The following is a 25,385-nucleotide window of genomic DNA, read 5'->3' on the forward strand; positions in this document are numbered from 1 at the left end:
CATGATCCATCCGCCTCAGCCTCCCAAAGTGCTGGGATTACAGGCCTGAGCCACCGCGCCCAGCCTAATTTTTTATTTTTTATTTGTTTTTTTTTTTGAGACGGAGTCTCGCTCTGTCGCCCAGGCTGGAGTGCAGTGGCGCGATCTCGGCTCACTGCAAGCTCCGCCTCCCGGGTTCACGCCATTCTCCTGCCTCAGCCTCCCGAGTAGCTGGGACTACAGGCGCCCACAACCGCGCCCGGCTAATTTTTTGTATTTTTATTAGAGACGGGGTTTCACCGTGGTCTCGATCTCCTGACCTTGTGATCCGCCCGCCTCGGCCTCCCAAAGTGCTGGGATTACAGGCGTGAGCCACCGCGCCCGGCAATTTTGTATTTTTTAATAGAGATGGAGTTTCGCCATGTTGGCCAGGCTGGTCTGGAACTCCTGACCTCAGGTGATCTGACCGCCTCAGCCTCCCAAAGTGTTAGGATTACAGGCGTGAGCCACTGCGCCCAACCTAAATTTTAAAAAACTTAAAAAAAAAAAAAAAAAATCCTGATTCTGGGGAGTGGGTGTGTATGTGCACAGGAAGAGGCACGATGAAGGATAAAGTCCAAGATCTTACAGTTGCATAAATTCAGCTTCCTTTGTGAAATAGTTGCTGAAAGTCTGACCCCAATACATCTTAGCACGCCTCAATCACGCAGTGTTTACCATTTGTTCCCTCAGACTTGTCAGACTTTTTTAAAAGTCCAGATGCTTCCCGACTTAAAGGTGGGGCTACTTCTGGATAAATCCATCTGTAATGTTGAAAAATCATAAGTCGACCATTGTAAGTCAAGGACCATCTATATATGGCATGAGAATTATCAGCTGTATATTTTCATCTACTTTGTCTCCTGAAGTAAATTGCCTGAGGGCAAGGACTCTTACATTTCTTTGTCATTTTTGCTAGGTGCTCAATCACTGTTCACAATGATAACAGTAGGAAAAAGTGCGCCTTCTAGTAAGTGGATAAACAAGTTTGAGTACACTGCTCTGCCCCACTTCCTTGTTATAAGGTAACATAACAAAGCAAAGTACCTCCACAACGAGGTAAGACTAGGTCCTGTTCCTGAAGGATCCCGCAGCCTTGTCTGTTCTGTTCGTTCCCTGGCAGATTACAGGCTGTGGAAATCCCTCTCCCCGCTCTCTAACGTGGAGTCGGCTGAGCACGACTCTGTCGCCCCAGCGCGGGAGGCCTGCGGCCGGCGGGTAGGAGGCGCTCCAGGGGACCTGGCATCGTCGGTGTGCAGCAAAGGAGCGGACCCGCGACGCAAGGAGAAGCCCTGCCTCCAGAGCCCCGCTCCTTTCCTCTTCTGGTTTTCCTCGGAAAGGGCCAGGAGACACTGGAAGGTCCGGACAGCAGCGAAGGGACGGGTCCTTTCCAGTCCCACCCATGTACGGACACCTCTCCCCCTCATCCCCCGATATACCCTCGCTGAATCCGGGATGGGAGAGACGAACCGAGTCTAGGCATCTGCGTAGCAGCGCCGGGGAGAGCGGGGAGCCCAGGGCGGAGCCCAGACGACTCCCGGATTCCCCTGCCCCGCCCCCGGCACGAGGCCCCGCCCCGGCGGGCCCGCCCCTCCTCGGGACCCGACCGGGCTGCGCTCACTGCCCAGCCGGGGCCCCGGGAGCCTCCAGGCGGAGAGGCTCCCGCCCGCCCTGAGCTGCGGCCTCCGCATGGAGGGGCCACTCACTCCGCCACCGCTGCAGGGAGGCGGAGCCGCCGCTGTTCCGGAGCCCGGAGCCCGGCAACACCCGGGACACGAGACGGCGGCGCAGCGGTACAGCGCCCGACTGCTGCAGGCCGGCTACGAGCCTGAGAGGTGACGCCCAGGGCAGAGCGCACGGGGCGCATCCGGGGCGGGCGGCCGAGGAGGGCGCGGCGGCTCCGGGAACCCGGCGACGCTGCGGGGGAGGGGAGGGGCAAGCCCCACAAACCTTTTTCCTCTTACCGCCTCAGCCTCTAACTTCCCGAAACGCCACGCTCCTGGCTTTGGTTGGGGTATGCAGACGGGCACTGTGCGAAGGATTAGGTGCTTCGTTGCACAGGGGAGCAGAGGAGAGGGAACAGGTCGTAAAAACCTTCCCTAAAATCTTAGCCTTAGATTGGACCTCGCTACACACCCGACGACACCCCTTTCAGGTGGCTTCAACTCTTGGGGTTCAAACAGTGCTGGTTGGAGTCCTGTCCGACTTGGCTTACCCCTCCTTAGCTGCTTCATCCTAGAACTATCTTCAGTGGTCTTACTGGCAGGTGTTAGTGTCCAGATGGATCGCCTTCGCAGGGCTAGGTGAGGACACTCTCCCCTCCTTCACCATACACTGAGATCTGATGAGGCTGCCAGTGCAGCTCACCTCAAGGTCTCTCCGAAGACTCAGGCCCCCATGCTGGGGTCTGTAGGGGAATGAGGGACACTGGAGGAAGAGTAGGGTAGTGAGCTGGGCCCCAGGGGGACTGGCTGAAAAGGAGACAGCAGCTAATCTCTGGATTGTATCGCAGCTTGAAATGCAATCCCACTGTCCTTCCGGTCCAGAGGATTTGGACTTCTTTCTCTGCCCATCTGCTGGTGTTCAGCAGCTTGGGGAGGTGACCTGGCAGCTGGGTTTGGCGGGGGTGGTCTGGGGGAATTAGCCTGGCAGCTCTGCCCAGGGGCTGGTCGCTTATGTAAGAACTTTTAACGGCTTAAGGGGCTCCTAGGCAGTGGGGCTGCTGAGTTAGGCCCCTCCTGTGCCGGCAGTCTGCCTCTCTAGAATTGACTCAGGCTTAGGCAACCCCCAGTCTTTCTCCTATCCTAGAAATCCAGCTCCTGGAGTTCAGGGCACAGGGTGATGGGGAGGGGCCACAGGGACTGAAGGAACCAGTTGGGGCTTGACAGAGGCAGTGCTTGGTTAGAGCAGGGGTTGCAAACATATTGTTTCAGAGCTCAGGCTGGAGCCATGTGAGTGCATCCTTTCTCCAGATTGCACTTTTGCATCAAGGGGCCATCCCTACTCCCACCCCCAACCCGACCCGCACCCCGCACTTGGGCTCAGAGAGCCTGTGTAAACCTGAACCCCAGCCAGGTGGTGTAGTGAGATTCAAAACCTGCTGGCCAGACCTCCACCTGCCTTCGCCAACCTGGAGTTGTGGGAAGAGGACAGGATTCCGTGAGCAGTCCTGGGTTTGAATCCAGTGTTATTGCTCTCTGGCTTGAACTTGGACAGGCTATGCCGCCGTCCCAGCTCAACAGTGCTAATGTTATTACCTTTTCTTCCCTTCCCCCATCTTCCCCTCAAGAGTGTTTTGAAATCTTGTTCCTTCAAACAGCCCCAGGCCTGATAGAGTCCTCGGGGCTCCCTGCCTGGACCTTAGTACCCAGCTGGGCACTGTTGCCCTGCTACCCTGAGGAAGGGACTTGGACCTGCCTTCCTATCCCCACAGCTGCTAGGTGGGGGTCTCAGGGGACAACAGCCCTTCCTCGGCTTTGGAGGCCCACTGGTTGCCTCGGTGTCTCCTCCCCATGGAGGAAGCAGCTGGGGAAGATCAGGAAGAGGGTGGAGGAGAGCGGGGGTTGAGGGTGGATTAGCGGAGTCTCTGGAAAAGCACAGCCTAACCCAGGGCTGAGCCCCAGCAGCTTAGAGTGATGAGGAGCCCAACACAGGTCAAAGCAGGAGGCACATAGGGGAGCAGGAGAGGGGAGTGGGGCCATGAAGTCTGTAATCACTGGGAAGGTGACCCTCCCCATGCCTCAGCCAGGCAGCCTCCTCCCTTGGGTCCCAGAGTTCTAAGAACGCTGGGGCAGATGTCACAATCAGGTCACCTGAGATGGTCAAATCCAGCTGCTCTCCTGGGCCCAAGCTCTGGTTGAATCCTGAATAGTACTCTAGCCATTCCTGACCCGTACTGTAGGGGACAGTGACCCAGAGCAGGTCCCTTAGTGACCCAGTGACCCAGAGAGACCACTGGGCCGGTCTCTGCTCTGTGCCGGTCTCTGCTCTGTGCTGTAGTTGACATGATAGCTCTGTTCTTCTGTGGCCAGAAAGGCACCCCAGAGCAGCTCTGAATGGTCAGGCACTTTCTCTGGCTGTTCTCACTGCTCTCCTCAGGACTCTCCCCTGGTCCCCCATGTGGCCTGGGCTCCCCGCATGAGCCTGTGAATGCTGAAGGTTCAGAGGTGCTTCCCAGGCATCGCTGGCAAGCTGGCCCCAGCCTCCGCTCTGCACACAGATGGAAGTCTGTGTTTTCCTGGCAGGGTCCCGGGGGCATCAGTGGGGGAGGTTGGGCATCCCAGGGAACCTTGTGGCTTGGAGGCCAAGCCTCCCCTGGGCTTAGTTTCCATCACACTGCTGAGAGGTAAACAAACCCAGCCTCCCAGGGCCACAGCCAGCCACCATGCCAGGGAGGGGATTGTGTCCCACGCCACCTTATTCTCTTCTCCCCAAGTGAGCTGTGGGAGCCATAGGAGGACACAGGGAGGAGGCTGTGGAGTGTGGGTGGGGGACCCACTCTTGGTCAGCACTGGCAGTTCTGGTCCCATAAGAGGGAAGGATCTACCTCCTTCCACCCCACCTTTCCCCATGTGAATCAATCTGCTACCCAGTCACTGCCCGCATGTAGAAATCTGGATCTTGCTGGGCACCCAGGCCCACCAACTTCTGCTTTGGGGATTTTTTCAGAAGTTCCCTAGCCCCTGTCCTTATTTGTATGTGTAAGCCAGGCTTATGATCCTCCCCCATCTTCCCACCGCAGGACCCTCCCAAATAACAAACTGCTCTCTGAGGTTAAAAGCCCTGGCACCAACACCATTTTCTCAGCTGGAGATAGGGCGGTGAGCCTTCGAAGCACTGGGTCATGAATCAGAAGCAGTACCCCTCCCTCCCTTTCCGAACTATAGATTTTGCCTCTGTCAAGGGAATGGGTACCCAACACTTGGCAATTAATAGATTGTGGAGTTAATGTGATCATTTATGAAAAGTGCTTTGTAAACTGCAGAGGGCCCCAAGGCCACCCACAGGTCAAGGAGTGTCATTGTGAAGAATGCCCGCTCCCTAGGAAGGATGTCGGGATGGGGCATAGCGGTCCAACCTCAAAGTCCTTAGTGCTGGGGAGCTGGGAGCCCAGACCAGTTTCTCAGGGCTCCGGGCCTTGATCAGGGTCCGGGGAAGAGTATGGGGGATTGGGGGACGGCAGAACCATGTTAGAGGTACCCTGAGGAGAAGGGCAAGGTGGGTGGCCCAGGCTAGGGGAGCACTCAGGGGTGGTGGGGGATGGGGCCTCTGCTGGGGGTCCTGGGAGGATGGACGTGTAGAGGCGGAGGGGGCGTGTCCCGGCCTGACCTGGTCCTCTTCCCCGCGGCCCCCACACCTCCTCCCCGGTCCGGGCTGGCGGGGTCGCGGGGCCACTGCAGGCGGCTGGGGGCGTGCGCGCGGCGGCGGCGGGGCCCTTTGTGCGGCGCGGGCGGAGGCGGCCTTCTCCGCGGGAGGGGCGAGAAGGGCGGGAGGGGCGGGAGGAGAGGGCGGTGCCCTGGCCCGCCCCGCCGCTGCCGCAGCCCCCGCCCCCGGCCCGCCCGGCCCGCGGCAGCAGCGTGGCCGCGGTGCGGCGTCAGCAGTAGCAGCAGCAGCAGCAGCGGCGGCGGCAGCGGCGGCGGGTGGCCGCGCGGGTGTTTATGTCGGGTCGCGGGGTCTCGCGGCAGCATGGCGGACTACCTGATCAGCGGCGGCACCGGCTACGTGCCCGAGGACGGGCTCACAGCGCAGCAGCTCTTCGCCAGCGCCGACGGCCTCACCTACAAGTAAGCGCGGGGGCTCGTACCCCTAGGTGCGCGCACCCACGCGACGCGACCCCCGGGCCGGCCCTGCACGTGCGCGGCTCCCCCGGCGTTCCCGGCCCGTTGCGAGTGCCTGCTGTGGGCGCTGGGGGCTGGGCACGGGAAGGAAGGAGGCCCGCGCCGGAGCAGACGGACGTGGCACGGCGACACCGCGGCCCTCAGAGCCCTGACCCGTTTCTGGCCAAATCCGGGCTCGGCCTGCCCCCTTCCTCCTCTCAGGGGCATGGAGGGGCCCTGGGGCGTGTGGGAACTGGAGATGTGGGCGTTATGGGGAGACTTTTCCTGGCCGCTGGTCCAGGACTCCCCCTCCCAGCCTCACCACGAGGGCAGAGGGTCCCTGGCACCAAGCTTAAGCAGCTGCTTCCGCGTGGCCCCAGGAGAGGCACAGCCAGGTGATTGGGGTGGCTTATTTTCCAACTGTCCAGTCCAGCGCTTTTTCCAGTTGTGTCCCTTCCTTGCCACAGGTTGGTACTGGTGCCCCTCCCAAGGTGCGAATTATTCTGTGACTGCCACCCCTAAGCCCACCCTGCAGGGGGTTTTGGAGGAGGACACAGACCTACCCATCTGCCTCTGGCTTCCTTTGCCATGGGCCCTAGGCCAGTTGTCCTGCCTGCTGCAGGCCTGGCACTACCTCTGCCTCCTGGCTGCAGGACTATGCCCCTGCCAGGAAGAGGCATCAGAAGGGGCAGAGTGGGGATGCTGGCCAGTCAAGAGCATCCCTGCCTTGTCTCCTGCCAGCCCTGCCCTGGCTTGTAAGCACTCTTGCTTGGCCAGCAGTTTCCCTAAACACCAGGATACCCAGTCACTCCTGAGGAGTGTCTCCTCCTGCCTGCCCATAGGCGACGGGTATATAGAATACCTAGAAAATACTAAGAGGCCCAGACTCCAGCATTTCTTCTGTGGCCTCCTTGCTATACAGAAGAAGGGCTGCCAAAGTCTGGGAGCAGCCAAAATTCTTTGTTTCTTTGGTAGTCTTTGGTGATGAGATTGAGAGCCTACCTTTGATACAGTTGTCACTGAAGTCTTCTAGGAGAACTCCCTAGGGGAATGCCTAGGAGTTTCTCTAGGCCTTAGGGCAGATTAATGACCCACTCCCCCTCCACCCTGTGGCTTTTCCTTCCTGCCCTAGGATGCCTGCTGCTTTGCTTAGCTCGGTTCAGAGTGTTCCTGAAGTGTGGGATATTTGCTTTTGGGCGTGTCTCTCAAGACCTGCTGTGATTTTAGCAGGTTGGGGCCCCTGAGCTGTGGCCCTGCACCTAGATGTACCCATGCAGGCCTACACTCACCTTCTGGGGTTTGCTGTGACTGTGGCCCACCCTAGTGCTTTGCTTTGGCTGGGGCCCCAGTGTCCTGGTCCCACCTCTAAGGCCTCTTTCCTCCCCTTTCCCATCCCAGCCATTTCTGTTCTGCTCTGTCAGAACATGCCCTGCACTCAGCCCCCTGGGGTCTCTCCATGCTGTTCCGAGCCCTGTGTGACTCAGCAGCCCAGGCACCGGGGCGTGCAGCGTGTCCTGTGCTGGGTCATGTTCATGCTGTGTTGCACCACAAAATTGTTCTCAGGTTTGTTCCCTGTGTTTACTTATTTTCTCTCCCCATCAAGATTGAGAAGTTTTCAAAGTCAGGCACTGTCTGCTGTGTGTGGCGATATGGGAACTTCTGTGTTGCTTGACAAACTCTGAGACCTAAAGGCAATGGATATTTTGGGCCTATTGCCTTGATGGCACCCCAGCAGACCTTCCACTATCTTTGGCTCTAGCTCTTGGGGCTGGAGTCTGCCAGACTCTAGTGGGGGGCACGAGGTGGGAACTGCCCTGATAGGGCAGTAGGGATGGGGGGGCTCTAGCCTCTGCTCCCCTAGGCTTTTCTATACACCCCTGCTGCCTCCTCTGGCATGGCAGGCTCCGCCCCTTTGGGGCTGCCCTCCCCACTAGTCATACTCACTTCTCTGTCTTCACAGCGACTTCCTGATTCTCCCAGGATTCATTGACTTCATAGCTGATGAGGTGGTGAGTACCTCTTCCTTTGACAAGGGGTGGGGGCTGTGTGTGTGGTGGAAGAGGCTGACTTCTTGCTCAGGAGCAGGGCATGGAGAGACTTTTCTTGGGAATGGGTGGATAGGATATAGAGCCCCCCCCGCTTTTTTTTTTTTTTTTTTTTTTTTGAGACAGAGTCTTGCTCTGTCACCCAGGCTGGAGTGCAGTGGTGTGATCTCATCTCACTACAGCCTCCACCTCCCAGATTTAAGTGATTCTCCTGCCTCAGCCTCCTGAGTAGCTGGGATTACAGGCACATGCCAAAATCCCCCGATAATTTTTGTATTTTTAGTGGAGATGGGGTTTTGCCATGTTGGCCAGGCTGGTCTCAAACTCCTGAGCTCAAGTGATCCACCCGCCTCAGCCTCCCAAAATGCTGCGATTACAGGGGTGATTCCACCCAGCTGGAATGGGTGTATATAGCCTTTATTGTTGCCAGAGAAACTGGCAGAGATCAAAGGGTTATACCTGATGGGGCAGAGGCAGCTATGGGGACACAGGAGTGTCCTGAGTGAGGCCCGGCCCGGGGCTGGGTGGCTCTCTGTCAGTGACAGAACCTATGGGCAGGTTCAGAAGAGGCCTGGGAAGGGGCTAGCTTGGGAGCGGGAAGGGGTGGGTTTGGGAGTGGCTTCCTTATTGTAGAGACCATAAGGATTGGATTTTGTCTGGAATGCTGAACAAGGACATGATAGAAGCCAGTAAAATTATAGAGATTTGAAAACGATAGACAGACTTGTTCACTGATCCACAAAGTACAAGAACTGGCAAGAGGGTTTGAAAGAGTTGCATGTTGGATAAATACAAGGAAACACAGTGTCATGCTTTCCCAGAGGGGCTCCTCAATGAGCCAAATCAATGAACAATTAACATATGATAAACTCAGAGAAGCCAAGGTGGGTAGTGATGATGGTGTAAGTCATTTCAAGAAAAAGTACTGTGACTCTATGATGAATTCATATACATTAAAAAACCCATTTCTTTTCTGTTGCTATTATTATTGCTATTTATTCTGGTCTGATTCTCATGAAAGGCCAGAGGGCCTGAGTGTGCCTAGATCAATTAACATGTGAGGGAAGTTCATGTCCAGCCTGTGTGTAGCCAGAGCTGAACCAGACAGATTTTCAGGGGGAAATTCAAATGATTCTGGTTGTTTCCCTTATGACAACAACCAGGAAGCCTTCTTGGTGCAGCTGTTCAGTTTAACAGAGTTTACTGAGCACTGTGGCTTTGTGTCAGAGCCTGGGCTGGCTGCTAGGAAGAGAGGGATTGAAAAGACCCCTACTCCAGCTGGGTGCGGTGGCTCACACCTATAATCCCAGCACTTTGAGAGGCTGAGGCAGGAGGATCTCCTGAGATCAGGAGTTTGAGACCAGCCTGGCCAACATGGTGAAACCCTATCTCTGCTAAAAATGCAAAAATTAGCTGGGTGTTGTGGCAGGCATCTGTAATCCCAGCTACCTAGGAGGCTGAGGCAGGAAAATCACTTGAACCTGGGAGGAGGAGGTTGCAGTGAGTCGAGATTGCACCACTGTACTCCAGCCTGGGTGACAGAGTGAGACTCCGTCTCAGAAAAGAAAGAAAGAAAGAAAGAAAAGACATCTGCCTGGCTGGCAAGGGTCTCCCTGTCCTGTGGCTTCTGTCAGGAAGGCTGTGGCCCTTCTGTGGCATAATGAAAGAGGAGAAGATGGTGTTTTCTAGATCATGGGGCCAGAGGTCTGAACCAGGGTTAGTGATGGGTTTCAGGGACTTTGAATCTAAAAAAATTACATAGCGGGGCCGGGCGCGGTGGCTCAAGCCTGTAATCCCAGCACTTTGGGAGGCCAAGACGGGCGGATCACGTGATCAGGAGATCGAGACCATCCTGGCTAACACGGTGAAACCCCATCTCTGCTAAAAAATACAAAAAACAAAAACTAGCTGGGCGAGGTGGCAGGCGCCTGTAGTCCCAGCTACTCCGGGAGGCTGAGGCAGGAGAATGGTGTAAACCCGGGAGGCGGAGCTTGCAGTGAGCCAAGATCGCGCCACTGCACTCCAGCCTGGGCGACAGAGCGAGACTCCATCTCAAAAAAAAAAAAAAAAAAAAAATTACATAGCAAAGTCTGCTCAAATGTCCTGGGGGCTGGGATCCACTACTGTTGGCCTGACCCTCAGAGGGGTATGTGCTCTGGCCTTTCCTCCATGGGCAGGTGGCTTTTAAATGGACACTTGCAATCCTGACCGCTCTCCTGAGCTCCAGACCGTTAGTTGCTTGCTTTCCTGGATGCCTAAAAGACTCTTTTCCATGCCTCCCCTGACCTCAGCCCTTGTCACCCAGAATCCATTCTCCACCTCAGAGCCTGAGTGACCTTTTTGAAACATAAATCAGATCATTTCTCTGTGGAGACCAGGGGCTTCTGTCCGAATCGAATTTGAGCTTCTCTCCATGGTCTTCATGGCCATACATGCTGCCCCTGCCTTCTTCCTGCCTCTTCCTTCCCTCCACTCCCCTGGCCGCCTTTTTCTTTCTTAAATGTGCCTCCAAAAGAATTGGATTCTGAGGCGGGTTTGCACCCAGCCCTCTCAGCCGAGTGACAGCCCTTCTGACTTCTACTTGATCGGCTCCCACCCGTCACCTCCCAGGAAAGAGGCTTTCCCCAGTCACCTTGTTGCTGGTGGTCGCTTGCCTTCTTGTTTTTCTCTACAGCCTTCATCGTGACGGAAGTCATCTTGAGCATGTGTCCTGTGTCTGTCATCTTTCTTTCCAAGTAGAACATAAGCTCTGTTAGATGAGCAGGGAACCTTGTTCACTGCCATGTCCCCAGGGACTGTCCTGGTGCTGGTGCATGTAGGAGCTCAGTGAGTGTTTGTCCAGTGGGTGATAAACTTCACATGGGCTGTGCTTCCATCCTCAGGACCTGACCTCAGCCCTGACCCGGAAGATCACGCTGAAGACGCCGCTGATCTCCTCCCCCATGGACACTGTGACAGAGGCTGACATGGCCATTGCGATGGCTGTGAGTTACGCACCTGCATGGGGACTCCCGGGCACAGGAACTGAGCATGGTGGGCTGTGCTGAGGGGCAGGGCCGGGGAGGGATGGGCCCTCACTCTGACCACACTTCCCTTCCATGTCAGCTGATGGGAGGTATTGGTTTCATTCACCACAACTGCACCCCAGAGTTCCAGGCCAACGAGGTGCGGAAGGTCAAGGCAAGTACCAGGCCTGTCCCCAGCAAGATGCCACCTGGCAGTCCCCCCCTCAGAGGCCCTCCCAGCCTCCCCTGCCAGCCCTGTACTGCTGCACTCCCTGGGTGTCCTTCCTCTCAGTGGAGCTGTGGGGCCGAGCCCTCATTTTCCCACTGGCTCCTCATCCCACTGAGGGTCCTGGCTTCTCTGTGGCACAGCCGCATCCTCTGTTCCCTGTGGCCAGCTCAGACATCATCCCTGGCTTTCTTCCAGCCTTTTCCTCCCCCTATCTCTGCCTGCAGAAGTTTGAACAGGGCTTCATCACGGACCCCGTGGTGCTGAGCCCCTCGCATACTGTGGGCGATGTGCTGGAGGCCAAGATGCGGCATGGCTTCTCTGGCATCCCCATCACCGAGACAGGCACCATGGGCAGCAAGCTGGTGGGCATTGTCACCTCCCGAGACATCGACTTTCTTGCTGAGAAGGACCACACCACCCTCCTCAGTGAGGTACCTGCAGGGCAGGGGAAGCAGGGCTGGCTGCAGAGAGGACCCTCACGCTGGGGCCTCAGACTGGTGCCTGTGACCAGGGACCAGAGGGAGGCCTGGCTCCTTCTCTCTCACCTGCCAACCTGCAGGCAAATGTTCCTGGCCCCACAGGTGATGACGCCAAGGATTGAGCTGGTGGTGGCTCCAGCAGGTGTGACGTTGAAAGAGGCAAATGAGATCCTGCAGCGTAGCAAGAAAGGTACCAGGGAGCTACTTGAAAACTCAACCCCCAGCCTGACTCCCTGTCCACAGTCCCATTGTTCTTTCACAGCCTCGCAGGTTATCCCAGCAACGAGACTGGACCCTGGGGAAGGTTTGAATAACCTCAGGCAGACCAGACCACAATTCCTGCCATCCTTCTCTTAGCTTAGGGAAGCAGCATCTTCACAGTATGTTTCCCAAAACTAGTCCTATGAGATGCTCATCCCAAAAAAAGCCTCTGTGGTCTTAAAAGCTTGAGCAGTAACTCCTTTCTCTATCCCCTATCTTACATAAAGAATTGCACATTCACTTATTAAAGGCTCTCAGAAGTCCTGCAGTTAAATTTATTTGACACTGGAGCTGTTTCTATATTTGCTAGCTAGAAACAACTTTAGCTTTTTTTTTTTTTTTTTTTTTTGAGACAGAGTCTCACTTTGTCACCCAGGCTGGAGTGCAGTGGCACCATCTCAGCTCACTGCAACCCTTGCCTCCTGGGTTCAAGCGATTCTCATGCCTCAGCCTTCTGAGTAGCTAGGATTACAGATGTGTGCTACTACATTAGCTTATTTATTTATTTATTTGTTTGCTTATATTTTTAGTAGAGATGGGGTTTCATCATGTTGGCCAGGCTGGTCTTGAACTCCTGGCCTCAAGCGATCTGCTCTCCTTGGCCTCCCAAAGTGCTGGGATTACAGGCGTGAGCCACTGTGCCTGGCTACAACTTTGGCTAGCTATTTATTTATTTATTTGTTTTTGAGATGGAGTCTTGCTCTCTCATCCAGGCTAGAGTGTAGTGGTGTGATCTCGGCTCACTGTAATCTCCACCTCTTGGGTTCAAGCAATTCTCCTGCCTCAGCCTCCTGAGTAGTTGGGACAACAGGCGCACACCAACACACCCAGCTAATTTTTTTGTATTTTTAGTAGAGATGGTGTTTCACCATATTGGCCAGGCTGTTCTTGAACTCCTGGCCTCAAGTGATCCACCTGCTTCAGCCTCCCAAAGTGAGGAAGCTGTGAGCCACCACGCCCGGCCAACCTTGGCTCCTTAGAAAAAAAAAAGGAAAAATTAAATATTCACCAGGTCCCTGTTGGCTATACTGGGAAATGCTTCCCTGGTCCATAGTGTAGGGTTCTTTGGTGTTTGTATTGAACAGGGCACATACTTCTCCCTGCAGGACAGCATCACTCCTGGCTAGGAGATTTCGGCCACTGTGGCCCAGCAGGTGAAAGGCTGCCAGCGCTCAGGGGCTGCGCATCCCAGTCCATGGGGATGCCCATCCACAGACCCTCAGGAACCTGCTGGGCTGAGAGGTTTCTTTGCTCCCTGTTCCTTGGGAAGCGGTCTAGGTCCCTAAGAACACTTCCTGGGGGGTGCTGTCACCTAGTGGCTGGCTGGGGTACTTCAGTGGAATCTCTGGCGTTGCCCACTTTCATCTTCACCCTCCTGAACATCTCTCAAACTTCTCCCCAGCAAGCCTGCTTCGTTTCACCCCTGCATTCCTTGTCAGGGAAGCTGCCTATCGTCAATGATCGTGATGAGCTGGTGGCCATCATCGCCCGCACTGACCTGAAGAAGAACCGAGACTACCCTCTGGCCTCCAAGGATTCCCACAAGCAGCTGCTCTGCGGGGCAGCTGTGGGCACCCGTGAGGATGACAAATACCGCCTGGACCTGCTCACCCAGGCAGGCGTCGACGTCATAGTCTTGGTGAGGCCCCTGCCTAGGTTGTGGGGGAGGTGTTTGGGTGGTTCAGCAGAGTGGAGGTCTGTGAGGACCCAGGTTCACCTCTGATTAAACCTGTGCCCCTCCCTTGCTACTCTTCCTCTCTGCTTCCGAGTGCTCCCTGGTGTCAGAATTAGGAGGGTGGCAGCAGGATCGCCTGAGCTCAGGGGTTCAAGGTCATAGTGTGCTAGGATCGTGCCACTGCACTCCAGCCCTGGGGACAGAACAAGACCCTATCTCAAAAAGCAAACAATGGTTTGTGTCATCTGAGATACAAAGAAAGAAAACAAACAAGTTAAAATTCTCCAATGGCACAGCCATAAGAAAGAATGAAATCCTGTCCTTTGCAGCAGCATGGACAGAGCTAGAAACCATTATCCTTAGTGAACTAACTCCAAAGCAGAAAACCAAATACTGCAGGCCCTCGCTTATAAGTAGGAGCTAAACAGTGGGTACACGTGTTCATAAAGATGGAAATAATAGATGCTGGGTACTCCAACATGGGAGAGGATGGGAGGGGAACGAAAAATTGCCTATCAGACACAGTTTTCGATATGTGGGTAGTAGGTATACTTGAAGCCCAATTCTCACCAGTATGCAGTATGCCCATTTAAGCAACAAACACGTATACCCACTGAATCTTTAAAAAAAAATAAAATAGACAAATTGCTGCAAGCAACAATTGCAAATCAAGACCCCCCACCCCCAATAAAGGGAGGTAGAATAAGGATAAAGGCTTATTGATTCCTTGTGAGTGATCTGGACCATACATCTAGATTTATCTGTATTCTATGACTAGGAGGAAGAGAAATTAGGAGGGTCACTGGCACCCTCTCAACAGCTCACAACAGACTGCAAACAAAGGCCCTCTGAGGGCCTTCTTGGCTGATAAGTTGACCCTAGTAATGTAGCTCATGTTCACTGAGAACTGCCTGTTTGCCAGCCACTGCGTCAAGACCTTTATGTATATCAGCCCCTTGAGGGACAATTGCCATTCCATCTTCAGATGAAGAACAGGCTTATATAAGTTAAGTCATTTCATTTGGTTAGTGAGTTGGTGGGAACAGGATACAGCTCCAGGCAGTGTCTCCTTGCTTTAAGGCTCAGTCTGTACAACGGATAGGAAAGGCCTTATCTACTCTAAGACTGCATTAGTGGTGGTTAACCTTTCAGGGAAGCAGTCCCCTTTGAGAATTGACTGAGAGTTGTCAAGTGAATTTCCAGAAAAACAAAAACAAAAACAAAAACAGAAGGAAAGAGCATTCTCATAACAGTTTTCACAGGATTTGAGGGGTTCATCTGCTCAGGCTCTCCCTCCTGCCTTGAGAGTCCTCAGCTGTCTAAGCACAAGCTCTTCCTTTCTCACAGGACTCGTCCCAAGGGAATTCGGTGTATCAGATCGCCATGGTGCATTACATCAAACAGAAGTACCCCCACCTCCAGGTGATTGGGGGGAACGGTGAGTGCGGGGTTGCCTCTCAGCCCCCTGCTCCTGCCCCTCCACTGAGAAACCTTTTTCTGTCCTTCAGCAACCCTAGGTGATGGTATGGCTCCTGGCATGGGTGGCACGAAGCATGATGGGCTTTGGTCACCATAGGGAGGTTGGGGGTGCTAGACTGGGGTCCCAAGAAGCCGTTGGGCAGGCAAGGGCATCCCATCCTCACATTGTTCCTCTGCCCCATTCCCACCCCCAGTGGTGACAGCAGCCCAGGCCAAGAACCTGATTGATGCTGGTGTGGACGGGCTGCGCGTGGGCATGGGCTGCGGCTCCATCTGCATCACCCAGGAAGGTGGGTGTCAGGAGGTGAGCGAGTGCCCGCTGGCCGGGGGCCTCGCCTTTGTTCCCCAGATGCATATCAAGTACTCTCTCTGCCAGGCCCCGTTCTGCCATGGTGGGCTCCGGGATGACCCAGGCATGGGCCGCACCCCGTCGGGCCCACTGACTTAAGGGAAGGCAGATGTAAGCAGGGCGCAAGAGCTCCAGCCTGCTTCTCAGAGTGCGGTCAAGGGGGCTCCGCTTGGGGCTTGGGGTCTGGGGTTGGTGTGACTGTCCAAGGGGCTTGTTGGAACCTCAGGGTTTGGATTTGATTTGTGACAAGGCACATATTTAAGACACAGAGACGACGTGTCCCTGAATATATAAGGATATATTATACACCCACTTCACCATGTGGTTGGGGAGAGGGGAGTTCCACCCAATTACAAAGCCCTTCTGCAGGGTGGGTTTCTGAACATGAAGTGGGAAAGGGGGACCCTGACATGTGTCCCCCATGTGGTTATTGAGGAAGTACTCCCTGGAGGCTGGTGTCTGACTTGTGGGGTGGCTGCCTGGAAGACTGGGGTCCTAGCTTGGCCTGAGGAGATGTACCCGGCCCCTCCTGTGAGGGCCATTTCTTCACAACACTGAGTGACGCATTTGGCCTTTCCTGGCCCAAACAGCTCTCCCTTTTGGTCTTCAGAGCCTCTGCTATTTAGGTTTGTGCCCTTCGCCTTAGCTGGCTACCATGGTGAAATGAGGGCCCTCTCACCCACTTAACAAATATTCATTAGGCACCTACTTGTCTCAGGTACTGTTCAAAGCCTTGAGGTAGAGTAGGGAGAAAACAAATGAGAGGCGCCATCTCTGGTTTATCCAGCTTTGCGTCCGTCCCGAGATAGGTGCTGGTCCTTACAGTCCCCATCTAAAACCTAACACTGAAGGACCATGGACACTTAGACTTGAAGAAATGCAAACCAGTATCCCAAAGGGGACCATAGTACCTAACCCTGGTAACAGTTTTTGCAAACGAAAGCCTTGAGGGGGAACTTGTACCTTGAGAGCAGGTAAGGCTGTGGCCACCCGTCTGGGGACATTGGGTTCTGAAGGCCACTTCCGATGCCCCATCAGAATCCCCTGTCATGCTCTTAGGGGTGGGGTGGCCAAGATCCCTGGAGTGACACTCATCCTGGTGGTATTTGCCAGCACCTGTGTTATGCCTCAGAAACACCATCCAGCTCCCTTTTCCTGACTAGAGGTAGTGCACAGGAGGAAGAGCTGACCTGGCCCCGTGCCTGGCCCCAGAGTTGCTGTTGACTCTTCTCTGCCTTGTGCACCCCACCCTCCCCCAGTGATGGCCTGTGGTCGGCCCCAGGGCACTGCTGTGTACAAGGTGGCTGAGTATGCCCGGCGCTTTGGTGTGCCCATCATAGCCGATGGCGGCATCCAGACCGTGGGGCACGTGGTCAAGGCCCTGGCCCTTGGAGCCTCCACAGGTGAGGGGAAAATGTGCTGGGGATTGGGCAGGCGAGGGCTGGAAGCCAGGTGGGGCACTCGTGGGCTGGAGGCACTAATCCCTTGCCCACTGTAGTGATGATGGGCTCCCTGCTGGCTGCCACCACGGAGGCCCCTGGCGAGTACTTCTTCTCAGACGGGGTGCGGCTCAAGAAGTACCGGGGCATGGGCTCACTGGATGCCATGGAGAAGAGCAGCAGCAGCCAGAAACGATACTTCAGGTTCCCTGACCCTGGGCCCCACCCGGGCAGATCAGCCCACAACCCTTCAGGGCCCGCTCATGCCACTGACTTCCCCAGATGGCAGCCAGTCCTCCTATGGTGGTTCTGGAAACTGAGGCACAGGGCATAAGTAGCAGACACAGGATCTGTCCCTGGGCCACCTGACTCAGAGCCCAGCGAGGGGTGGCTTGGGGGACCTTCCCGGGCGGTATCCCCTTTGTGCCCTTAAGAGGTGGGGTGGGGTCCTTTGAGTTTCAAGCTGCTGGGCTCAGTCTTTCACCTTCCACGCAGCGAGGGGGATAAGGTGAAGATCGCACAGGGTGTCTCGGGCTCCATCCAGGACAAAGGGTCCATTCAGAAATTCGTGCCCTACCTCATAGCGGGCATCCAACACGGCTGCCAGGATATCGGGGCCCGCAGCCTGTCTGTCCTTCGGTGAGTGCTGAGACTGGGGCGGCTCCTGCTTCCTTTCTCTCGCTCTTCTCCACCCGTGGTGGCCCTGACCCGCTCCACCTACCTGCTTCCTAGGTCCATGATGTACTCAGGAGAGCTCAAGTTTGAGAAGCGGACCATGTCGGCGCAGATCGAGGGTGGCGTCCATGGCCTGCACTCGTAAGTGTGGTGGCCTCCTCGCTGTCACCTGCAGGCAGTGGGTTGGGCAGGTGGGGCCAGGGTTGTGAGGCCAAGCTGAGGTCAAGGGACCCCATGGACCACCTGCAGCAGGGACAGATGCTGCTGCAGGATGGCCCCACACCCTCTCCTCCAGGGCCCAGCCACCCTGTTCCTCATCCTTTAGCCCCCATGCAAGCAGGCCCTCCCCTTCCCTCGGGCCTCTTCCGAGCAGGGCACAGGAGGTGTGGCCACTCACTGTACCTGGACTCCCAGCCCTTGCTTGCTCAGGAAGCTTGGTGGCTGGTGGCAGGGGCTGGTGGTGGCACCAGGCAGCCAGGCAGAAGATGCGGGTGTGACCCGTCTGGCAGGGACAAGGGCAGAGAGATAGATGCCAGGGCCAGCGCTGGGGCAACCGTGGGCGGGGGCAGTGCTCGTTGGCAGCAGTTCCGTTGGCAGCAGTAGTTGCAGGCATGCGCCCCACCCTGGTCAGGAGCCCTGTCCCCAGGCATCAGCGGGCGTCTAACCTGTGTCTCTTTCCGCCCCACCCTTCCGTAGCTATACCTTTCTGCCGTGTAAGTAAACGCGCTGCCCGGGCCAAGCGTAGAGTAGAGCAGGGGCAGTCTGGGTGGGACCTGGGCTGGAGGTGGGGGTGGGTATTGGGTGGGAGTGGGAGGGTGTTGGGGTGTAGCCATGAGATGTGGACCCTGGGTTTGGGCCCCCCGGCCCCCTAACTCCAACACCATCGTGGAGGAAACCAGCAATGTCCCCTCATCCAACTGAAACATAGATCCCTTTCTGGCTGCGGAGAGACGCCTGTGACCTCAGGCCTAAGGCTGCCCCATCTTAGACTGGACCCAGTGACCACAAGCAGCCTAGGCCACTGTGCCTGCCGGCCCGGGGCTAGGTGTGGACACAGGCAGCAGAGGTTTGGCCCCAGGTTGGAGCTTGCTCCATGAGGATGGGCCGTGCCTGCCTGAGCTGTCCCTCCACCCTGGGCACTGAGGACAGTCCACTCAGATGTGGCAATGGCCCAAAGGAGCATGGCCATCTCTGGACCCAGCATGGTTCTTCAGGGAACGCTGGCCTGGGGGAGGACAGAGGCCCAAGGCCTGCTCCAGGCCCTCCTCCTGCCCGCTACGGCTGAGATCCCAGGGCTCCTCGGCTCTCTGCTCTCTCCCGCATCTGGGGGCCCTGGGGAAATGGTTTTGGGAGGGAGCAGGGTCCACACACCCACTCTTGTTCCCCCTCTTGCCTTGTCCCCACAGTTACGAGAAGCGGCTGTACTGAGGACAGCGGTGGAGGCCGAGGTGGTGGAGGGGGCGCACCCCAATGTCCACTTTTGGGCACAGCCTCCCTCCATAACTGAGTGATCCACAGATTTGCACTACGGGTTCCCCAGCTCCTTTCCAGGGAGAGAGGAGGGGAGGTCCTGAGGGGGCTGCTGCCCCTCACTCGGCATCCCCTGCAGTCAGGACTGCTCCCTGGGCCAGGCTGCCCTGGGAGCCCCCCTGAGCCCAGCCAGCCGGGCTCTCAGGCCCTGCGCCTGCCTCAGGTCTTTCTTGCTGCAGCCTGCTCCAGCCCGGCCCCTACCCCAGGGGCAGGTGGCCCCTCCTGGCTTCTCCTGTAGGGCACCTCCCTGCCCCCAGCCCCCCAGGAAATGGTGCTCTCCTGGCCCTGCCTCTGGCCCTTCCTGGGCCGCTGCCCCCTCAGCCATGTGGCACTTCTGAGCTCCTGACCTAGGCCAAGGGGAGGTCTCTGCCCCCTTCCCCGGGCCTGGGCTACCCTTGGGTCCTGCTCCTCAGGCCAATCCCCTGTCCCTGGCACTGGGGAGGCAGCTGCCCTGGTCATGGCCGCCTGCCTGTCATTCCTGACTCACCACCGTCCCCAGGTGAACCATTCCTCCCCTCTCCTCAGCTGCAGTCGAAGGCTTTAACTTTGCACACTTTGGGATCACAGTTGCGTCATTGTGTGTTAAATACTCGGAATAAATCAAGCAGGTCTCAACGCCTCCACCATCTTGTCTGTATCCCCTGTCCATTGGGTGACTGGAGCCCCATCAGAGTTGGGCTGGGGGGTGTGGCACCAGGCCCTGCTTCCCCAGGAAGGTATGAGGGCGTTGCGGTACTGGGGGTGGGGTGGGGGCGTGTTGGCGCAGGTGGGCCCCATGTCAGGAGGTCTCACAGGCTTGTGCCACACTGGCAAGTTCACCTGCTGCAAGCTGCTCAGCAACTCCTGCAGCCAGGCAGCATTGTGGAGAGTCATCATAGCTGTAGAATTCCAGCATCGGGGCCTCACCCGGCTGCCGAAAAACGCCCACCGCAGCCTCATCATGCCACATGATGCAGCCAGGGCACAGGTGGCAGTACAGCATGGCCAGGGCCTGTGGTCTCATCTGCCGAAACATACCTATAGGTACAAAGCAGAGTAGGTCGGCTCCCACTGTTCATATGTGCCTCAGGAGCTGCCTCCCAGCCTCAGTTCCCACTAGTGCAGACAGTACTGTCACATGGGCTGCTGAATACCCCTAGAGTTGAGAGGTTTTGGAACATTCGTATTGCCTTCCTGTGCCTCTGTTTTTGGGCAGTGGGCACAAAGCTGTCCATCGAAGGTACAGACACCACTCCATACAGCCATCACTCAAGTGGGCAGAGGCAGGGAAGATGGCCAGGGGGTCCTTGGGTGGCGGGAATGAGCAGACCAAGGAGAAGATCTGGATACACTCCTATGGCTAAGGGAGGGGCCCCTCAGCTCCCTGCTGCCATGCTGTACCAATACCTGCCCTCTCCCAGACCCCTTCTGCCAGAGAGCTATTTGCTCAAGGGCCAGCCTTTCACTGCATCATTTTTTAGCTGTGTGCTTCTAGGGACAAGAAAGAGCTAGACAGCAGGACTATCAGATGGGCTCAGAGCTGGTTCAGCATCTGCTCCAGGAGTTCTTGCAAAGTGAATGGGTCATTGACAGTCCTGGGAGGCCTTGTGCCCTGGAGTCTGGCTTTGATGAGCACCTGAGTCAGAGGTGACCTAGCAGGGAGGGAGGACAATGCCCAGGTCCCAGGGGATGGTTGAAGATGAGAGGGGATGGACCAAAACAGGGCCAAGTTTCGTGGTTTGTCTTGTGCATTGGTTTACAAAAATCATGCAGGAAGCAGCTTGACCAGCCATTGAGATTGGAAGGATCTAAGCGTTTTCAGATAAATGCCAAGTCACTCTGAATCAAGAGCGTGAGTGGTTCAAAGGGAGAGGTTCCGTTTTGAACTAAACCTAGTTGGTTAATAGAGCTGACCAATAGGATGAATTACCTTGTAAGTCAGTGATCTCCCCCTTAAGGTATGGTAGCATTAGTATGGCCCTTTGAGAGGAGGTTTTAGCACGGTGGCCCTGGAAGTTTGGTGCATGTCAGAATCACCTGGAGAGCTAATAACAAACAAGTCCTAGGCTTGCCGTAGTAGGATGAGGTCTGGGCTTCTGGGTTGCTACTCAGCCCCTTAATTGTGATACATTCTAAAGTTAGAAGATTACTGTTGTAGAGGAATTCCATGCATCTAGTTATATGGTCTGAGACTTGTCACAGCACGCATCCTAAGAAAAGCAGATGACACAGCACCCACCCCCAGGCTTCATTGCAAGGATTATGTGAGAACAAATGAGGAAGGTTACAGGTGCTCAGTAAATGAGTCTTTTTTTTTTTTTTTTTTTGAGACAAAATCTCTCTCTGTCACCCAGGCTGGAGTGCAGTGGCATAATCTAGGTGCCCACCACCACGCCCAGCTAATTTTTGTATTTTTAGTGGAGATAGGGTTTCACCATGTTGGCCAGGCTGGTCTTGAACTCCTGACCTCAGGTGATCCGCCTGCCTCGGCTTCCCAAAGTGCTGGGATTACAGGCGTGAGTAAATGAGTCTTATTGTGTCCTATGGGCTCTCCCTTTGCCTGGGTGATAAACGCATGTAAGTCTGGACCCAGGCGACACACTTACTCTGGGTTGCAAATTCAGCCACAGTGCAGGAGGCTCAAGTGGGACAAAGGGAGAGAGACTCTGGGTAGGAAGGCCACAGCAGGTGGATATTCAGAGGCAGCTCAGAGCCACATTTGGGAGAAATGCAGATCAGAGATGCCTTGGTCAGCAGTACTACTTGCCCCCTTGAGGTCCAACCAGGTCTGCGCAGCGCACGTGCCCCCTCATCCCTCCTTGACACACACCCAGCACCATGTGGTCCAGGCTGCTCACCACCAGGTTGTCGAAGATGTGGCCCCACAGGCGCTGAAGCATGCTGCTGTGGTGCCCCAGGTCCCAGCTCGTGGGCAGTGGCATCTGCGCAAAGGTGTACCCACCCAGGGAGAGGGCACACTGCCAGCGTGCAGCCAGCCAGTGCCCCAGGATCCCTGCAGCAACATCAGCATTCAGGCAGCCCGCACCAGGCCACCACAAAAGAAATGGCTCAGTGCAGTCTCCCAGCCAGCGCATCAAAGCTGCAGGCCAGGTGGAGCTGCAGGGACTTAGCCTAGGCAGCCAGCCTCGCCCCCAGCCAGGGCAGGAACAAGAGCAACAGGTAGAGCCAGGGGACCAGGAGGCCCGGGCTTCAGTGCAGGTGTGTGGAGCAGGAGAGTCAAGTTACCCTCACGGGGGGGGTAGCAGTGGGGCCATCTCTGGTGTACCCTGGGGGACCAAGAGGAGGAGGAGTGGGTGGCCCTAGCCGTCTCCCAGGCTCCAAGGACTGAGAACAGGGCCCTCAGATGGCATGGCCCCATCATTCAGGGGGGACTGGACTAGCCCTCTGAGGCTTCTTTCAGCTTCTGTGGTTCCAGTGCCAGTCAGGAAGTGGGCAGTCAGCCGGAGGCGAGGCAGGGGCAGTGCCCCAGCTGTGAGCCACTCAGCTCCCCTCAGTCTTTCCCTCCACCCCTCTCCTCACATCCAGAGTCAGGGCTGGAGAGGAAGAGAGGACCCAACCATTGGGGTGTGGTGGGTTGGCGGAGGTAGCTCCTCCCTCTCCCCTTCATTAGAGCTTTTTATTCTTTCAGGATCCCTTCTGGCTTGTAAGGGTCAAATTCCACCCTCAGCCTCTCTGACCCCACTATAGCCTGACACTCAGACTCAGCTAACCAGGAGGTTGCAGGGCCAACCCTGCCCACCTCACCTTACCCCTGAAGCCTTCCTGCCTCCTGCTGAGGAGAGTTTGGAGGCAGGGAACCTGGGCAGAGGGCAGCTGGCCAGGTGGGAGCCTCCAGCCGCATGCAGCCTCTTCTAGGCCAGAGTACCCAGCCCCACCTCTCACACCTATTGTCCTCAGAGCAGGGCTTCTCACCTGCAGGGTTCAGGCATCACCATCGCCAGCCTCCTCCTTGCTTACCCTTCTGGCTTAGCTCAGGAGGGAAAACAGGTGGGATCAGGGACCCAGGAGACTTGGTCCCCAGCCTCCGGCTCCACCTGCTCTTAAGCCCATTGACAACATCAGCTTCTGGGCTGAGAGCCAGGGTGTCGGCTCCCAAGTCAGCTTCACCCCCCACCCCCACCCCAGCCCAGCTAGAGTTGGAGAGGGGACATCTGGATAGCAAGATGTGGTATTAGCCTGGAACAGGTAAAGAGCAGCCTTTCGCTCACCCTGTGCCTCAGTTTCTCTACTTATGATCCTAAAAGGGAAAGAGGTACACCCTCACCCCCAGGCATCCCAACTTCAGATATTTCACTTCCCCCTTCACTTTTCAGGGCAGGCTAATCTCACGGTGGCCAAGCCCAGGGACTGCCTTGGGCGGGTATTGAACTCAGGAGTCCTGGTCTCATAGCAGGCACCTTTCTGCTTCTCCCTCTTCTGCCAGTGGGCAGGACGATCTGAGGCTCCAAGGGGTTCACCTGGCAACTGTCAGGTGGGTAGGAAGGTTCTCCCAGAGAAGAAAAGGGGACTCGGGTCTAGAAGCAGTGGGAGCTGAGCGGTTCCCCAGGAGGGGATGTGGCACCAGGACCTTGCGGTGACCCACATGTCACTCTCCTACCTCAACTTTAACCTCTTCATTTCCATGGCTCCCTCCCTGTGGAAAGGCAGATAGTGGGAAACAGTTTCCAAGAGGACTGCAAGCCTCGGGAAAACAACTAGGGGAGAGACTTTCTTGGACCTCAGGCTACCAGGAGTCTTGCTTTCCTGTCCTCCTTCTTTATGTGTAGAGAAGGACATTGCTCCCACCCTCCACAGTGCTTCCAACTCCTTCCCATGCCTCTAATCTCTGGGAAAGTCTGGGGGCAAAAGGAGCAAAGAGCTTTTATGTGATGCTGTGGGGGAGAATGGGCAGGGGAAGAGGAGTGTTCCCTGTTCCAGGCTGTGGGACTCCGGGTCTGGGAGCTTCAGAAGCAGTGTGGCACTGTGTCCGGCAGATGGCGCCGAGACCCATCGACCGGTGGGACCCCAGGGAACCCGGAGTGGGGCAGTTTCCTAGGCAACAAGCAGCCCTTCTTTTCAAAGCCCGGCCTTTGGCAACCATTCCCTGGTTACCTGCATCCGTAGTAAAATTTGGCTTCCGAAGGACAGGCGGGGTTTGGGGGTAAACTAATTTCATCTCCCAGAAAGAAAACAGGCTGGCTAGGTGGGGAGAGGAACCTAAAAGACCTGTTTTCTGCCGCCATTCATTACTATGCTGTAAAGGTGCATCTTATCCTCGGCAACCTATAGCAGTAATGCCTGTTCCTTTATGATGGATGGGACGACGAGGCTAGGAGAGAGAAAGTGACTTGCCCAAGTTGCCAGCAGGTAGGGCCTGGGCCTGCCTGGATGTCCCTGGGTCCATTCCATTCTTTCTCCCAGCAGCTGTGAAGTGTCCAAGCCCTGTGAGGGCGCTGGTGGAGAGGCTTGCCAGGAAGCCAGGAGCTGCAAGAGTGGCTGGAGAGAGGCAAGAATAAATCCAGCCCCTTCCAGCTGAGCTCTTTCCTTGCTTGACCTGGTGTGGGGAGACCTCTCTGCTCAGGGTCTCCCCTGACCTCATGGTGGGGCCTTCTCCTGGCAAAGGACCACAGAGGGACAGGGAATAGCAGTTCAGACTGGAGGTCATATGGCCCCTCTGCGGTTTCAGGACAGGAGAGCTTGCCAAGGAGGACACAAAGCTGGAAACCAGGACTACCTGGGGAGAGGAGATGCAGGAAAGGATTCTGTTCCAGGGACTGTTCAGAGGAGAAAACTGACTTCAAGTAGGTCAAGGGACATATCTGGAGGATTCAAATCCAGTTCAATTACCTGCTCTCCATTCCCTCGAGCTCTCATCTCCCTGCCTACTCCACATCTCACACTGACCGTAACCAATGCTGAATTTCTGACTCCCTGTAGTAGTCTGGGTTCTCCAGACTACTGGGTTCTCCAGAGAAACAGAACCAATCATACAATATTTTTCTAAAAAGAAAAATGTGTGTGTTTGTGGAGAGACAGAGAGAGAGAGACAGACTATTATAAAGAATTGGCTCACATCATTGTGGAGGCTGACAAGTCCCAAGACCTGCAGTTGCCAAGCTGGAGACCCAGGAGAGCCAATGGTGTAGTGCCAGTTCGAGTCCAAAGGCCTGAGAACCAGGAGAGCTGATGGTGTAAGTCCAGAGTCCAAAGGCAGGAGAAGACTGACGTCCCGGCTCGAAGACAGGCAGAGAGAGGAGATTTTCTCTTACTCAGCCTTTTTTGTTCTATTCAAGCCTTCAATGGATTGGATGAGGGCCACCCACATTGGGGAGGGCTGTCTGCTTTATTCAATCAGCTGATTCAAATGTAAATCTCATCCAGAAACACCCTCCCAGACACACTCAGA

At 55.9% G+C, this 25,385-nt stretch overlaps 2 protein-coding genes across 3 annotated transcripts; one reads left to right on the forward strand and one right to left on the reverse strand.

The window, feature by feature from the left end:
* The first annotated feature begins 1,623 nt into the window (after nucleotides 1–1,623).
* IMPDH1 (inosine monophosphate dehydrogenase 1) lies at nucleotides 1,624–19,623 on the forward strand. 2 transcript variants are annotated; one of them, XM_050782570.1, is made up of 17 exons: nucleotides 1,624–1,853; nucleotides 2,130–2,173; nucleotides 2,258–2,321; nucleotides 5,703–5,801; nucleotides 7,795–7,843; nucleotides 10,762–10,863; nucleotides 10,985–11,059; nucleotides 11,338–11,544; nucleotides 11,695–11,782; nucleotides 13,293–13,492; nucleotides 14,876–14,966; nucleotides 15,202–15,297; nucleotides 16,616–16,759; nucleotides 16,855–16,999; nucleotides 17,291–17,434; nucleotides 17,528–17,611; nucleotides 18,877–19,623. In XM_050782570.1, the coding sequence occupies exons 1-17, from the start codon at nucleotides 1,708–1,710 to the stop codon at nucleotides 18,896–18,898; spliced, it is 1,800 nt and encodes a 599-aa protein (XP_050638527.1). In that variant the 5' UTR covers nucleotides 1,624–1,707; the 3' UTR covers nucleotides 18,899–19,623. The 2 variants fall into 2 exon arrangements, with proteins under 2 accessions (XP_050638527.1, XP_050638526.1); XM_050782569.1 differs by lacking the exons at nucleotides 1,624–1,853; nucleotides 2,130–2,173; nucleotides 2,258–2,321 and having other exon boundaries at nucleotides 5,564–5,801.
* Nucleotides 19,555–25,178, reverse strand: LOC126949786 (uncharacterized). Its single transcript, XM_050782582.1, has 3 exons — nucleotides 25,053–25,178; nucleotides 24,332–24,713; nucleotides 19,555–20,017 (listed from the first exon to the last, which is right to left on the reverse strand). Exons 2-3 carry the CDS (start codon nucleotides 24,642–24,644, stop codon nucleotides 19,779–19,781), a joined length of 552 nt encoding a protein of 183 aa, XP_050638539.1. The 5' UTR covers nucleotides 24,645–24,713; nucleotides 25,053–25,178; the 3' UTR covers nucleotides 19,555–19,778.
* Between the last annotated feature and the right edge of the window lie 207 nt (nucleotides 25,179–25,385).

This window comes from Macaca thibetana, chromosome 3 (assembly GCF_024542745.1).
Source record: "Macaca thibetana thibetana isolate TM-01 chromosome 3, ASM2454274v1, whole genome shotgun sequence".
Taxonomy (NCBI): Eukaryota; Metazoa; Chordata; class Mammalia; order Primates; family Cercopithecidae; genus Macaca; species Macaca thibetana.